This window comes from Euphorbia lathyris, chromosome 8 (genome assembly GCF_963576675.1).
Source record: "Euphorbia lathyris chromosome 8, ddEupLath1.1, whole genome shotgun sequence".
In the NCBI taxonomy this organism is placed as follows: Eukaryota; Viridiplantae; Streptophyta; class Magnoliopsida; order Malpighiales; family Euphorbiaceae; genus Euphorbia; species Euphorbia lathyris.
This window is the reverse complement of record NC_088917.1, coordinates 82,344,006-82,360,185: the sequence shown is the minus strand read 5'-3', so window position 1 is coordinate 82,360,185 and position 16,180 is coordinate 82,344,006. Positions and strand designations below refer to the sequence as shown.

The following is a 16,180-nucleotide window of genomic DNA, read 5'->3' as shown; positions in this document are numbered from 1 at the left end:
CACAACCTGTTCGGCCGTGTCGAGCCTGTTCTATTCTCTAAATCATTACAAAGCTATCTAATTTCTTACTGCATCAGCCCTCTTACATCTTACTAAACCAACATTACACAATCAACTTTAAGGAAGAAAGCTTGTTTGACACACACACGCTGTTTAGCAACAATTTCTGATATGCATTTGAATCTCAATCCCTGTGGAGACGATACTTAACTTATCACTTTATTACTTGTATCTAGTGCACTTGCTAGAGTCTAATCTAAGGACAACAGGCATAAAGCATGGTTAGTAGCAAAGGGATTTCATCAGCGACCTGGGATTGACTATGTTGAGACTTTCAGCCTAGTTGTTAAACCGACCACAATTCGATTGATTATGGCATTGGTTGCTTCCGCTGGCTGGTTCATTTTCCAACTAGATGTCTCCAACGCCTTCTTGCATGGAGAGTTACATGAAGATGTTTTTATGGTTCAACCCCCCGATTTGTCGACCCAAACAAACCCGAGCATGTGTGCAAACTTCGAAAATCATTGTATGGCTTAAAACAATCACCCCGCATGTGGCATGAGAAGCTAACGTCTAAATTAATACTCTTTGGTTTTTGTGTCTCCAAGATAGAAAGTTCTCTCTACTATCTTGTTAAAGGTATTGTTCAAATTTATTGCTTGATTTATGTGGATGATTTGTTAATCACAGGCACTTCCACTTCCCTCCTGCGCAAATTAGTTCACTTTCTTGAGAGAAAATTTTCCATCCGGAATTTGGATTGTGCACACTACTTTCTCGGCATCGGACTCGACTGGTCTCCTAAAGGTGTCTTTCTGCACCAGTCGAAATACTGCAAATCTGTAATTGCTAAAGTAAAAATGTAGGAGTCACAGCCAGTATTTAGTCCGACTACTCCATTTGAGAAATTTCGTCTAGGCGATAGCAATTTGTTTGGTGATCCGTCTCTATATCGCAATATAGTTGGGAGCTTGCAATATTTGACTTTTACCCGACTTGATATTTCCTTTGCTGTCAACAAAGTGTCTCAATTCATGCATGCTCCAACTGACATACATTGGGGGGCGATCAAGCGAATCTTGAGGTACTTGAATGGGAGTGCTTCCCATGGGATCCAGTTTACAAAACATCCTCTCACACGTCTTCATTGTTTTTCTGATGCCGATTGAGGTGGTGATAAGAATGATAGAAAGTCAACGGGCAGCTATGCATTGTTCTGGGGCAACTCTATTGTATCCTGGTCTTCAAGAAAACAACGCACAATACCTCGCTCGTCTACAGAGGCCGAATATAGATCCATAGCTATGGCCACTTCAGACCTCAGTTGGGTTGGCATGCTTCTTCGTGAAACTGGGTTCCCGTTATCTACTTCACCGATTCTATGGTGCGACAACTTAAGTGATGTATACTTGACGGCCAATCCAGTTTTTCACAACTTCAGTAAGCATTTGGAGATCGACTTCTACTTTTTACGCGACAAAGTCCAGCCCAAAGCATTGGTGGTTCGGTATATCAATATTGTTGATCAAACAGTAGATGTATTCACCAAACCATTAGCCCGAGGCCATTTTCAGTTCCTACGAGACAAGCTGACCATGTGTGCACGCCCTGCTCAGGTTGAGGGCGGGTAATAGGCTGAAAATAATCCTAGTTCAGTTAGGAATGTAATTACTAGTTATACACATATTCGTATTATTGTAGAATTAGGATTCTACACTATCTAGGAATCCTATGGTAGTTAGGCTTGTGTATTTGTATATATAGGAGTACTCATAATCAATAATATTCAAGTCACTTTTACCAAACTTAATACCCTTGTATAGTCGAGTTAATCGAATTCGAGGAAGAAGAAAAGGTGGAAGAACTTTGATGTCATCTTAGTTTTGATGTTTAAAACTTAAAAGGCTTTAATATCATGTGAGAATTCGTCTTCACTTGTACTAATCATGAAATTTTACATAACACTAGCCGTAATACTTAGAGAAACCAAAAACCATAATATAGACAATATAGGAAAATACAATTCTATTAACATTAGACTTCCTTACACTCAGGAAATGTCTACCAAGGTTTGTATTGTAAATTAATTATGATTAATATACCACCATTTCTTACACTTATTAACAAATAAAATAAACTTCCGAACACTTTTACTTTCAGAAATTACAAATGAAATAAAATATATGAAACTATCAACGTATTGTTGATTTATCCGATTAGAATATAAACTAATTGATTAATTATTCTAATCTATATATAATATAAAACAGTAACGATGGAGCTGAGGTGTCACTTCCACTTTTTTACTGATAAAATATATAATAAAATATAATATATAATATATTAATTTTAATTATGTTATTATATTTATCTATAAAAAGATTATTTTATCCGTACTATATCTAAGAGTTCTACAGAATTTAAATTAATCCGTAAAATCTCTCTAATTCTCTGCATATCTATATCTAAAAGTTCTACAGAATCTAAATTAATCCCTAAAATCTCTCCAATTCTCTGCATATCTATATATAATATAAAACAGTAACGATGGAGCTGAGGTGTCACTTCCTCCTTTTTTACTGATAAAAAACATAATATAATATATAATATTTTAATTTTAATTATATTATTATATTTATCTATAAAAAGATTATTTTATCCGTACTATATCTAAGAGTTCTACAGAATTTAAATTAATCCCTAAAATCTCTCTAATTCTCTGCATATCTATATCTAAAAGTTCTACAGAATCTAAATTAATCCCTAAAATCTCTCTAATTCTCTGCATATCTATCTATATATAATATAAAACAGTAACGATGGAGCTGAGGTGTCACTTCCTCCTTTTTTACTGATAAAATATATAATATAATATAGGTGTTTTCTATTATTACTTTGTTTTTGACAAAGTACCATTACTTGGTGTGTTTTCACCATTTGATGATGGATTAGAAAATTAATCTAATGGTGAAAACATACAAAGTAAGGCTTACTTTGTTAAAAACAAAGTAAGCATAGTCTTTACCTATAATATAATATATAATATATTAATTTTAATTATATTATTATATTTATCTATAAAAAGATTATTTTATCCGTACTATATCTAAGAGTTCTACAGAATTTAAATTAATCCCTAAAATCTTTCTAATTCTCTGCATATCTATATATATAATATAAAACAGTAACGGTGGAGCTGGGGTGTCACTTCTTCCTTTTTTACTGATAAAAAATATAATATAATATATAATATATTAATTTTAATTATATTATTATATTTATCTGTAAAAAGATTAAAATTAAATGTGAAAATAAAATAATAATATTTGATTGATATAGCACCTTTATATCATTATATTATATTTTTGTTAATATTTATATATTAAGATGAATCCGTGCATCGCATGGGTCAAAAACTAGTTATTTAATATTATAATTTACTGATTCCATATTTGACAAGACGAGGAATGTGAGAAGCAACAAAGAAATTATCCCAATCAACCTTAGTTGGATCAAAGTTAAATATTTCTGCCTCATTATTCGGACATGTCTCCCTCAACGCTTTTCTCAAATATTCTGAATTTGTGTCATCAAAACTGCATCACAAAAATAAAAAAAAAAATATTATAAAAAATCATATATAGAATTTTGATAAAGCATAATTGAATTAGTGATATTGTAATTAAGATTAATTAAGAATTCTTACATGACCATTAAATAGATATAGGGTTTGTAAAATTCAACGAATTGTGTGAGCAATCTTATCTTCTGTCCGAGAGTCATATACATATTTTCGTATCTCTTTGAGAAGCTGCTTGCTAATTGCAATGCCTTGAAAGGCAGGAGATAATGAATAGCCAAGTATAGATGGTAGGCGGAGATAGAGTTTATAAGAGTGAGATTGTGATACTGAATTGGTTTTCCATCCTTTTCAAAGAATGGATTTGCAGAGAAATAATGGTACATAAAGGCTCTATCTATTTATATAAAGGTTTGTGCTCTACCCATGAAATAGTGATTTAGTGGATTAAAGCTCAGAAGAAGGAATTCTGAGGACTGGATGTAGGCTATAGGCTGAATCAGGATAAATCTACTGAGATTGCTTTCGTTGCGTTATTGTTTATTAAAGCAATATAAACCTTAATCAAAAGCTTGATAGGGACGTTTTATCCCTATATTTATGTACGATTTTTAGAGTCATTTGGGTTAATTTAAGTCAATTTTCATTACATTTCTAGTTTAAGTACTTGTTTGAAATTGTTTAGTGAGTTTGAGTCAATGTTAATTGGTTTTAGTTATTTTTTCAGTTAATTTCGTTCATTTTCACCCACTTTCACTTTTTCTTAGTTCGTAGTTCACTCACTTTTGTCCAATTTCACTTCTTCTTAGTTAAAAGGATTAATTTGAGTTATTTTAATTTTATATTTCTAGATTTTTAATCTCTTTTATCTTTTTAATAATGTTAAAGTCTTTATTAGAATTTAATTAAGTTGTAACTTTTGGAATAAAAATTTGTATGTATGGAAATGAAACTCACCCTTTGGAAATGTCTAATTTGAGCTTTTTAATGTTTGATATTGTAGTCAAAGGAAAAGACAAGCAATGGGGCAAAAGGGGCACAAAAGCCTAACACTAAGGCCAACACATTGTGCTAGACCAAAATTTAAGAAAAATACATATTTTCCTACAAGCATCATGTGTTTCCTTATTTCGTGTGGGGCCCATCTTCCACATCAAATTCAAAGTCTTCTTCCAACCTTTATACACATTCAAAGTCATCATTCAACATGCAAATTCAAAGTCTTCATTCAACATGCAAATTCAAAGTCTTCTTACTTTATGTAATTTCAATTTTGCCACTATGACTTGTAATTTTCGCTATATAAACTAGTTTAGAATCCAACTTTGGGAGATATAAATAGATATATAGAGAAAAGAGTTTTTAGAGTAGTTTATATGGAGTTTTAATTAGTTTTTATTCAGATTTTGTGTAATAAAACTCTATCAGCTTGAGTGCTTGTGTAATCATTCCGTTACTCCATCGAAGTTCCGTTCCATCCTCATTCCCCAAGCTCGAGAGTTCCACCTTTAAGTCCTAAACGACGACTTTGAGTCCCGTTAGCTAGTTCTAAGGGCTGATTCTTCTTCCCTTCCTACTTGTTAATTAGCTTGCACTCTTCCTATGTACTAGGCTTGGTTGTATTCTGCATTTACGCGTTCCACAGTTATAATATATGATTTGCAATTTCAGCTTCTTTATACCTGTTATTATTTATTACTTGCTTTGATATTGATAATTGATTATTGTGTAGGTTGATTACGAACTCCGAAATCCATTAGGATTCATATAGGTGTTGCCTTACCGGAATCGACAACCCAAAAACCGTAGGAATTGACAAGCCACAGAACTTACGGACCCTAGTTTCTGATCCTAAGAATTAGAATCACCTTAAAGGGGAGCTACGATCTAAGCACTTCACGGGGTTGGTCAGTTTATATGTAGTCGTCTTTGCAAGAGTAAACAATCAATTGTATATGTTCTAAAATAGTATTTATTATATGTTGTAACTTATCATTACCCATATCACTTCATTAGAGTTTGAACTATACAAATCTGTTTCGCCCATAGTTTAGGAGTAGTTATAGTTGTCACCCAAACCCAAAGCTAAAATAACGTATAGAACCGAATAGTTTAATACTTGTAGATATAAATCCCGTGGATTCGATACCTGGATTTAACCAGATTTATTACTTGATACGATGGGGTACACTTATCCCTCAGTTGCGAGAAAAGACCGCTAGCTCGGGCTTTTTCCCACCAAAGCCCTGTCAAACTAGAAAGCCATTCTTAAGAATAATAGTTAATATGAGAACTGCTCATTTAGATAGTCTCATCTGCTTTTGGAACTGTTATGGAACCGTTTTAGCTAAAAGCTCAAGCTTATATTTAAGGGTCCACTTCATATTAATAGCTGACACACCTCCACACGCGAATGCCCACTGGGCTTGAAGCGTGCACAAACACAAGCCCAAATTACAATGTCCTCCAAATAACTCAACAAATGGGGCTGCCATGAATGAAACCGTGGACCATTTGGTCACACTAGTTCTGATACCATGTCATGGAACTATTTTAGCTAAAAGCTCAAACTTATAGTTAAAGGTCCACTTCATATTAATAGCTGACATGAACTAATATTACCTTACTAGGGACCAACAAATTGGCCTTCACTTATACTACTTACAAAATTTTACATAACACTAGCCGTAATACTTGGACAAAAATTAGCTATGATTAATTTACCACAATTTCTTAGACTTGCTTATTAGAAAATAGAATAAACTTCCGAACACTTTTATTTCCAGAAATTACAAATGAAATAAAATATATGAAACTATCAACACATTGTTGATTTATCCAATTAGAATATAAACTAATTGATTAATTATTCTAATTATTTAATATTATAATTTACTCATTCCATATTTGACAAGACCAGGAATATGAGAACCAAGAAAGAAATTATCCCAATCAACCGTAGTTGGATCAAAGTTAAATATTTCTGCCTCATTCTTAGGACATGTCTCCCTCAACGCTTTTCTCAAATATTCTGAATTTGTGTCATCAAAACTGCATCACAAAACTAAAAAAATTAAATATTATATATAAAATAATATATAGAATTTTGATAAAACATAATTGTATTAGTGATATTGTAATTAAGGTTAATAAAGTGTGCGTTTGGTTGCTCATTTTCATGCTCATGTTTGCCTTTTTATTTTGAAAAGGAGAGTTTTAGGTGTTTGTTAGTGACCTCATGTTTGCCTTTTAAATTTGAAAAGCAGCATTAAGTGTTTGGTTAGTGATCTCCTGTTTACCTTTCACACCTGAAAAGCAACCTTTTACAAAAGCAGAAAATCTCTGCTTTTTGGAAAAGCAGCTTTTTCCAACAATAAACAACAAACTATAACAGCAAATAGCAATAGCAAACGGCAACAATAAACATCAAACCGTAACAGCAAACAGCAACAGCAAACAGTAGGTAAAACAAACGGGCCAAGAATTCTTACATGCCCATTAAATAGATGTAGGGTTTGTAAAATTCAACGAATAGTGTGAGCAACCTTATCTTCTGACCGAGAGTTATATACATATTTTCGTATCTCTTTGAGAAGCTGGTTGCTAATTGCAATGCCTTGAAAGGCAGGAGATAATGAATAGCCAAGTATAGACGGTAGGCGGAGATAGAGTTTATAAGAGTGAGATTGTGATAATGAATTGGTTTTCCATCCTTTTCAAACATTGGATTTGCAGAGAAATAACGGTACATAAAATCGTCAAGGTTTGATAACATAACTTGATTTCTTGACGATGATCCGATTTGGTACACTATTTCTGTTGAACATTTCTTTTCTCTTGCTTCCATGGCTACTATCATATTATTCACCACCATATCAGCAGGAATCTGCATCATACAGTTTTTTCATTTGTTTATTTATTTCAATTCATCATTAATTGGATTATACAAATATAATTAATATTAACTCACCACATCATAGACTGTCTTTGGATTGTAAACAAGACATTGCAATCGACCTTTTCCATAGGCAACAATCACACTATCAATAGTTCTGTCATATTCAAATCAACAGAAAATTATTAGAATAAAAATAGCCGTAGAACCATTATTATTAGAACCATATAATTCGATTCAATTTAGCTATATTTTGAGCTGGATCTATATGGAAAATCTAAATTATAACAGAATTTCACGATTCGCGATTTGAATCATTTGATCTGAATCGATTCAGCTATATTTCGAGCATGATCTTCATCAGGGTTCATCAAAAACCTCAACAACACTATCTACTAAACTCATTCTCCTCTAGTCTGATTGTTATTTATCAAGTTATCAACTCAAACTAGTTCCAATCCATCATTATCAAGTTGACAAAATAGGTTCATCTTTTAGACTGTTAGGCGTCGTTATCCTATCTTTCGTTCATATCTCATGCCGTTTTGGGTCGGGTGTGACAGCAAAAAGCCCCAGTAAAAAACTCAAACTCTCAATCTCCACTATGTTATTAAACAGAGTCTGATATGTGAATTGGTTTTATTAGGATTACATTTGCATTAGATTTGAATTTTAAGTAATTAGTGTATATGATTTTTTTTTACATTAAAATTGCATTTCTAGACTAATATTTGATAATTTTGAGTTCAATATGTAAATATTTTATTTTTTATAATATTATGAATTTTAACGGAATTTTATGATTCGATTTGATTCACAAGTCAACATTTACAAAATGAGAATTTCGATTCACGAGTGGAATCTTGATTTAACAATTATGGGTAAAACTTTTCAAGTTAAGTATTAAATCTTCTCATATTAATATATGTCCATGCAAATGAAGTTGTACTTACTTTGCACCTTCGATCCAGCCAGGAAAAGGTTCTTTGTAGGTACTAATGACCATAGATGGACGAATGATGAGAAGAGGTAAATTGTCTTTCGAAGCTACTAAATGCATCTCTGACATCGCCTTTGAGAATACATACGTATTTGGCCATCCATGTAGTTTTGCCCTACAATTAAATTGTTGAACTACGCTTCGAACGATCAATCAACCACACAGAGAAACAAAGTACACAAAGATCACAGATTGGATCTTGAAACAACAATCAAAAGAATACACACAGAATTTACCCTGGTTCGGCTTAACTGCCTACATCCAGCAACTTCACTAATCAATGGAGATTACAACAAGATTGAAACAGATTCTCCTTTTCCAGAAACTCTCGTGTTTTCCCAATCCCCAATTCAGATTATCACAGTTTACACTTATGACTTAGTCTAAGGATCTCTCATATAAAACTACTTCCCAACCCAGACCTTTTATAGCCTTTACAAAGTTGTGAAAATACCCAAAATATCCTTACTCAAAATGTACTAACTCAGCAAGACCTACTGACCAGTGGTAACACAGCAAGACCATGTTGACCTGTATTATCACCTCAGTACCATGCTGACCACAGCCATGCTGACTTGATAAGTCAGCATTCCGACTTCTTGATTTTACTCTTGCTGACGGGTTGACTTACAATTATGCTGACTTGATTACCCAGCATCATTCTTGTAATAGAAAACAACAACGTCTTACAATGCTGACTTGTTGACTCAGCATCATCATCAGCAAGTGATAGAAAACAACGACTTACAATCTCCACCTTGTCTTTCTATTCACTCCATCAACTAGTGAAGAAAATACACTCAAGGACCACTGACCATCCTAACCAGTTTCAAGCAATGTTCAAATTTATTACTTGAAACAGATTTGGTCAGCATGTCGGCTGGGTTATCCTCAGTTCCCACTTTCACCACCTGAACAGTACCAGTGCTAATCACATCCCTGACGAAATGCATTCTCACATCTATGTGTTTGGATTGCTCGTGAAAAACTTGATGTTTTGACAGATGTATAGCTCCTTGGCTATCACAGTAAATCTTCAAACCATCAATCTGTGTCACTCCAAGTTCCGTTAAGACTCCTCTCAGCCACATAGCTTCTTTTACTGCCTCTGTAACAGCAATAAACTCAGCTTCGGTTGTTGACAAAGTCACAACTGACTGTAGACTTGCCCTCCAACTTATTGCAGTTCCAAACACAGTGAATACGTACCCGGTTTGGGATTTTCTGGTGTCAATGCTACCAGCATAATCAGAATCAACAAAACCTGCTACATCATCCACTAGGGCTTCAGCTCCACCATAACTCAAACCTTTACTCAGTGAGCCTTTGACATACCTCAGCACCCACTTCACCGCTGACCAATGAGCTCTTCCTGGATTTGCCATGAACCTGCTGATGAGACTCACAGCATGAGCCAAATCTGGACGTGTACAGACCATCGCATACATTAGACAGCCTACAACACTCGAATATGGCACCCTCTCCATGTCTTCCTTTTCCTCATCAGTTTGAGGACTCTGCTTACTGCTCAGCTTGAAGTGACTTGCAAGTGGAGTGAGAACGGCCTTTGAATTCGTCATACCAAAACGTTCTAACACCTTGCTCAGATAAGCTGACTGACTTAGGAACAGCTTCTTTCTTCCTCTGTCTCGTGAAATTTGCATTCCTAAAATTTTCCGTGCTGACCCGAGATCCTTCATCTCAAACCGTGTGTTTAGTTGTGCCTTTAACTGATTTATGGCTGCTTTGTTTTGACAAGCTATAAGCATGTCATCAACATATAACAAGAGATAAATCTTAGAGCCATCACTAAGGTCTCTACTATACACACACCAGTCATAACTAGACCTATGAAAGTCCTGACTTATCATAAACTCATCGAACTTCATGTACCACTGTCTAGGGGACTGTTTCAGACCATATAGAGACTTCTTAAGCAAACATACCCGCTGGTCTTTATCTCCTATTTCAAAACCCTCTGGTTGTTGCATATATATGACCTCATCCAGGTTTCCATGAAGAAAAGCTGTTTTGACATCTAACTGTTCTAATTCTAGATCAAAACGAGCTACAAGAGAGAGAATAATCCTGATAGACCTATGTTTAACAACCGGTGAATAGATTTCATTAAAGTCTATACCTTCCTGCTGAGTAAACCCTTTGGCCACCAACCTAGCTTTAAACCTAGGTTCCTCTACACCAGGTATCCCTTCCTTTCTTTTAAACACCCACCTTGAACCGACCAACTTCTTATCAAAAGGTTTATCTACCAAAATCCAAGTTTTATTTTTATCAAGGGATTTTATCTCATCCTTCATAGCGTTAAGCCATTGTTCCTTGTCAACCGAATTCACAGCTTCCCTATAGGTTACAGGTTCAGACTCTTGTACTTCCTTAGCAACACTAAATGCATAAGCTACAAGGTCCTCAAAACCATATCTAACCGGGGCCCTAGGGACTCTTCTTTCACGGTCTCTAACAAGTCTATAGCTTTGACTGGACTCAGTATCATTACCATCACTGACTTCTTGCTCGGTTTTACGGGTGTTTTCACTATTTTCTTCAAGCTCCACCTCATTCTTAACACTCTCAAGGTTTTGAATGGACTTAGGACTACTCGGTTCTAACTGAGTTTTTTCTTGGTTTTTCCGATAAGGAAAATCCATCTCATTGAACACAACATTTCTGCTGACTATGGATTTCTTATAACCAGATTCTAGGCACCACAACTTATAGCCCTTGACTCCTATAGGGTAGCCTATAAAAACACATCTTAGAGCCCGAGGTTCTAATTTTCCCTGTCTAACGTGTGCAAAAGCTGAACAACCAAACACTCTAAGTTTTTCATAATCCTCTGGGTGATCAGACCACATTTGCATAGGTGTTTTGAAACCTATAGCAGATGATGGGCACCTATTGATTAGGTAACACGCAGTTTGCACTGCTTCAGCCCAGAAAGACTTAGGGAGACTGGATTGGATTAACATGCACCTAACTCTTTCTAGGATAGTCCTATTATACCTCTCTGCTAGGCCATTCTGCTGTGGAGTTCCAGGAACGGTATGATGTTTAGTTATACCTGACTTCTTGCACAAAGTGATGAAATCTTTGTCAAGAAACTCCAAACCATTGTCGGTTCTCAACCTTTTGATTTTCTTTCCTGTTTGGTTTTCCACTAACACTTTCCAATCCTTGAACGTTTGCAAAGCCTCATTCTTATGAGCTAGAATATAAACCCATACTCTTCTAGAGTAATCATCAATAAGAGTCATAAAATAGGTCCTCCCACCATGAGACTTAGTTCTTGTTGGCCCCCATAGGTCAGAGTGAATGTACTCAAGAATGTCCTGGGTTCTATGTATTGCGGACTTAGGAAACTTGACTTTACTAGACTTCCCTAAGACACAGTTCTCACATAAATCTATCTTTCCTATGTGATCTTTACCAAGACAACCCTGCTTCCTAAGTTCATGTAAACCAACTTCACTCACGTGACCTAGTCTAAGGTGCCAAAGATTGGTTCTATCAGTTTTAGACTCGGTGAGATTTGCGGTAGAGACTAACACAGTACTACCTAGGAGTGTGTATAGGCCATTACTCATGGTACCTTTCATAACAACTAAAGGTCCTCTAGATATCCTTATGATACCCCCTTCGGCTCTATAATTGTATCCTTGTTTATCAAGCGTACCCAAAGAAATTAAATTTCTTTTCAGTTCTGGCACATACCTCACACCGGTCATAATCCTTTCTTGACCATCGAACATCTTCAGCCTAATGGAGCCTTGACCCAGTACCTTGCACAACTTGTTGTTGCCTAGAAGAACCCTCCCACCTTCCTCTTGAAAGTCTTCGAACCACGTCCTGTTGGGAGTCATATGGAACGTACATCCGCTGTCCAAGATCCAGTCAGTGTTTGGATCTTTATCAGTGACAGCAAGGACCTCAGCGCTCTCATAACCTTCTTCTACCACAGCGGCTTCGCCTTGATCTTTAGGCTGACCTTGACTCTTCTTCCTCTCAGGACAGTTTTTCCTGAAGTGTCCTTCCTTATGGCATTGGAAACACTTGTAGACCTTGCCTTCTTTGTTACTTGAGGATGGAGTCTTGGACTTTTTCCCGTTCTTATTCTTTGGCTTGTGAGAGTCCTTTTTCTCAGACCTTCCACGAACAAATAATCCTTCTGCAGCTTCAGTGTTGGTGTTGGCCTCAATCTGTTTTGACTTTAGCGCCATCAGAACTTCTTCCAGACTTAGTGTTTCTCTAGCGTACTTCATGGTTTCAACAAAATGACTGAAAGACTGGGGTAAAGAATTCAAGATCATTATGGCCTGATCTTCATCTTCAATCTTTACCTCTATGTTCTCTAGGTCAATTATGATCTTTGAGAAATCATCAAGATAGTCTTCAACTGGCTTGTCCTCGTTCATCTTGAAGCCGAAAAGCTTTCCCTTAAGATAAACCCGATTGGTGAGTGTCTTCGTCATGTACAACTGTTCAAGCTTGAGCCAAACCCCAGCAGCTGAGGTTTCCTTCGAAACTTCTCTTAGCACTTTATCGCCAAGATACAGGACGATCGTACTGTAAGCCAATTCAAGAAGATCTTCTTTCTCCTCCTTCGTCATTGTCGCCGGAAATTCCTTCTCGCCCTTCAGAGCCTTCGCAACCTTCATTTGAACCAAGATTGCCTTCATCCTCTGTCTCCATAGAGCAAAATCTCCCTTACCATTGAAACGCTCGATCTCGATCTTTGTAAAACCCATTGCTCTGTTCTTGATTAGCTCTGATACCAATTGTTGAACTACGCTTCGAACGATCAATCAACCACACAGAGAAACAAAGTACACAAAGATCACAGATTGGATCTTGAAACAACAATCAAAAGAATACACACAGAATTTACCCTGGTTCGGCTTAACTGCCTACATCCAGCAACTTCACTAATCAATGGAGATTACAACAAGATTGAAACAATTTCTCCTTTTCCAGAAACTCTCGTGTTTTCCCAATCCCCAATTCAGATTATCACAGTGTACACTTATGACTTAGTCTAAGGATCTCTCATATAAAACTACTTCCCAACCCAGACCTTTTATAGCCTTTACAAAGTTGTGAAAATACCCAAAATATCCTTACTCAAAATGCACTAACTCAGCAAGACCTACTGACCAGTGGTAACACAGCAAGACCATGTTGACCTGTATTATCACCTCAGTACCATGCTGACCACAGCCATGCTGACTTGATAACTCAGCATTCCGACTTCTTGATTTTACTCTTGCTGACGGGTTGACTTACAATTATGCTGACTTGATTACCCAGCATCATTCTTGTAATAGAAAACAACAACGTCTTACAATGCTGACTTGTTGACTCAGCATCATCATCAGCAAGTGATAGAAAACAACGACTTACATAAATAAACAAATATTAATTATTTTAAATTATTGATTATATATAATTTCACAATATAACTACTTTTTCCTTAATAAATAATTACCTTTCGAGACCCAATTTTTTCATAGCTATTTCAGTACCTTTCTGTGAAGCTTTTTCGGATAGGAGTTGATCCAATTTTTCCTGTACCAATTTCTTTTCAACTTCAATATCTACTTTGTTACTTCCATTCTTTGATTTTCCTAAAGATAATGGCTTCTCTAGTATTAATCCCCTATCTTCTCCACATACATAAACTGCAAAGAAAATATTTGAACATATTGATTATCGGAACATTAATTAATTTGAAGATCAATTAACTTTAATCAAGGGAATTAATTACCAGTAGAGACATGAACAAGCATCTTGACTTTGTGACATTTCTTTGCAAAGTTCATTACATTCAAAGCTCCAAATGTGTTAATGCCTAATGCAACATCATATCTTCAAAATCCCCAAAACCAAAATAGTTAGTTTTGATTAATTAGCAATTAATTAATTAATTAGATATTTATAATTAAAATAATTATATAGGGTAAATTACATCCATGTCCACTAAACTTTACCCATTTAACATTGTGGCCAATGAACTTCAATTCTTAACGGTATGGCCACTGAAATTTACAATCGAAGAGTCAATGATATTCAAAGGAACTTTAATTCTTGAAAATTTTCGTTTTGAGGTCATGGTGTTGTTTGGTTAGGGGAGATAGTGGATTTTTAGAGAGAGAAAGCTAAAAAAAAAAAGGTGATTTTGGAAAATAAAAAATGTGGTTTCATGGTAAATGTCCTTCTGAACAACTTTAATTCTTCAATATTTTCATTTTGAGATCGTTAACGGTCATTTTGAGGACTTAGTTAAAGTTGAGTGGCTATCGGTGTTAAAAAGTGTAAAATTTAGTGGTCATACGAGTGGCCACAATGTTAAAATGGGTAAAGTTGAGTGACAATGATGTAATTTACCCTAATTATATACCTTTCAATGAAGTTGGTTGAGGCAGCAGAGTTGACTACATAATCAACTTCTTTCAAAAGTTCACCATTCAAAGATGAATCTTTGATTCCTAAATCTTCACAATTAATATCTCCGGCAACAGCTCTAACTTTTTCTGATATGAATGAATTCAAATTTTCACCATATTTCTCTCTGAGAACTTTGAACAATTCCTTCTCTACCACCTGATTATATAATTAGTTAATACTAATGTCAAGAAATTAATGAATATTTAAAGCTATAGTGAGGGTAAATACATCTTGTTGTAAACGTTGCATAGCAGATTTAGCATCAGAAGCTCGTAAAAGAAGGTACAATTTCTTCACATTGGGTTGAACCCTTAATATTTTCTCCACGAAAACTGCATCAATGAAAAAAGATCATTATTAAAAAGGATTAAAAAGGAAAATGAAGAAGTAAATAGGGAGTTAATGTAAATACATACTCTTAGCTAGAAAACCAGTAGCACCAGTGACCAGAAAGGTTTTATTTTCAAGGAACTCAGTAATGCTTCCTAATTCAGCTGCCATTATAATGATTTAATTGGACAGAAATATGAATTCTGAAATGATGAATTTAGTATTTTGTTTCTGCTTTAAAATTCTGTGGTGTAAGTTGTGGAAATGAGAAGCATGAGAAGGGTATATATATAGAGTAGAGATTATGTATTAAATGATTATTTTTTTAGTCATCTGAAAAATCATTTGTCGAGACTTAAATACTTAATACATCATTTGTCCTTTTAATTTGTTAAAAAAAACTTGATTGATCCATTTAACTTTCAAAGTGTTCCAATAGCTCTCTCAGTTTACATAAAATGTCCAGTTAACCTCTAAACTTGCTTAAAATTGTAACAAATTAATCATTTGTTTGCAAAAAAAAAAAAAAAAAAAAAAAAACAGAAGAAGAAAAGTAAGCTTTATTGCATACGCCTTAAAATGTTATTACATAATTTATATAATAAGTTAAAAATGAAGTTCTTACTTGCTCGAGACATTTTATGCAAGTTGAGAAGTTATCACGATACTTTAAAAATTCAGAGACTAATCAAACTTTTTGAATAAATACATGAAAAAATGATGTATTAAGTCATATATATATATATATATATATATATATATATATATATATATATATATGAACTCAAATAAGTTTAAATTATATTTTCTCTTTATAGGACATCCAGTTGTCAATTTTCGTTGACACTCGAACCTGTAACCTAACAAAGCAGATATTCAATATTTAAAATTCAATACTTATTTTTTTTGTACT

At 34.7% G+C, this 16,180-nt stretch overlaps 1 protein-coding gene across 3 annotated transcripts; it reads right to left on the bottom strand.

Annotated features, from left to right (window-relative positions):
* Positions 1–7,544: 7,544 nt before the first annotated feature.
* Positions 7,545–15,511, bottom strand: LOC136203124 (fatty acyl-CoA reductase 3-like). Of its 3 annotated transcripts, XM_065994194.1 has the most exons (7): positions 15,354–15,511; positions 15,166–15,269; positions 14,891–15,093; positions 14,258–14,358; positions 13,979–14,171; positions 8,432–8,593; positions 7,545–7,635 (listed from the first exon to the last, which is right to left on the bottom strand). In XM_065994194.1, exons 1-7 carry the CDS (start codon positions 15,436–15,438, stop codon positions 7,545–7,547), a joined length of 939 nt encoding a protein of 312 aa, XP_065850266.1. In that variant the 5' UTR covers positions 15,439–15,511. The 3 variants fall into 3 exon arrangements, with proteins under 3 accessions (XP_065850266.1, XP_065850267.1, XP_065850268.1); XM_065994195.1 differs by lacking the exons at positions 7,545–7,635; positions 8,432–8,593 and adding an exon at positions 12,254–13,888; XM_065994196.1 differs by lacking the exons at positions 7,545–7,635; positions 8,432–8,593 and adding an exon at positions 12,255–13,807 and having other exon boundaries at positions 14,016–14,171.
* Positions 15,512–16,180: the final 669 nt, after the last annotated feature.

What these genes read in the sequence shown, in the direction of transcription:
- LOC136203124 (XM_065994194.1), bottom strand. Translation starts at nt 15,438, where the DNA reads ATGGCAGCTGAATTAGGAAGCATTACTGAGTTCCTTGAAAATAAAACC. An exon ending in TCAACCAACTTCATTGAAAG is followed by an intron (nt 14,359 to 14,890) that starts GTATATAATTAG and finishes GGGATTTTGAAG; the next exon opens with ATATGATGTTGCATTAGGCA. An exon ending in AAAAAATTGGGTCTCGAAAG is followed by an intron (nt 8,594 to 13,978) that starts GTAATTATTTAT and finishes ATTTAATTGTAG; the next exon opens with GGCAAAACTACATGGATGGC.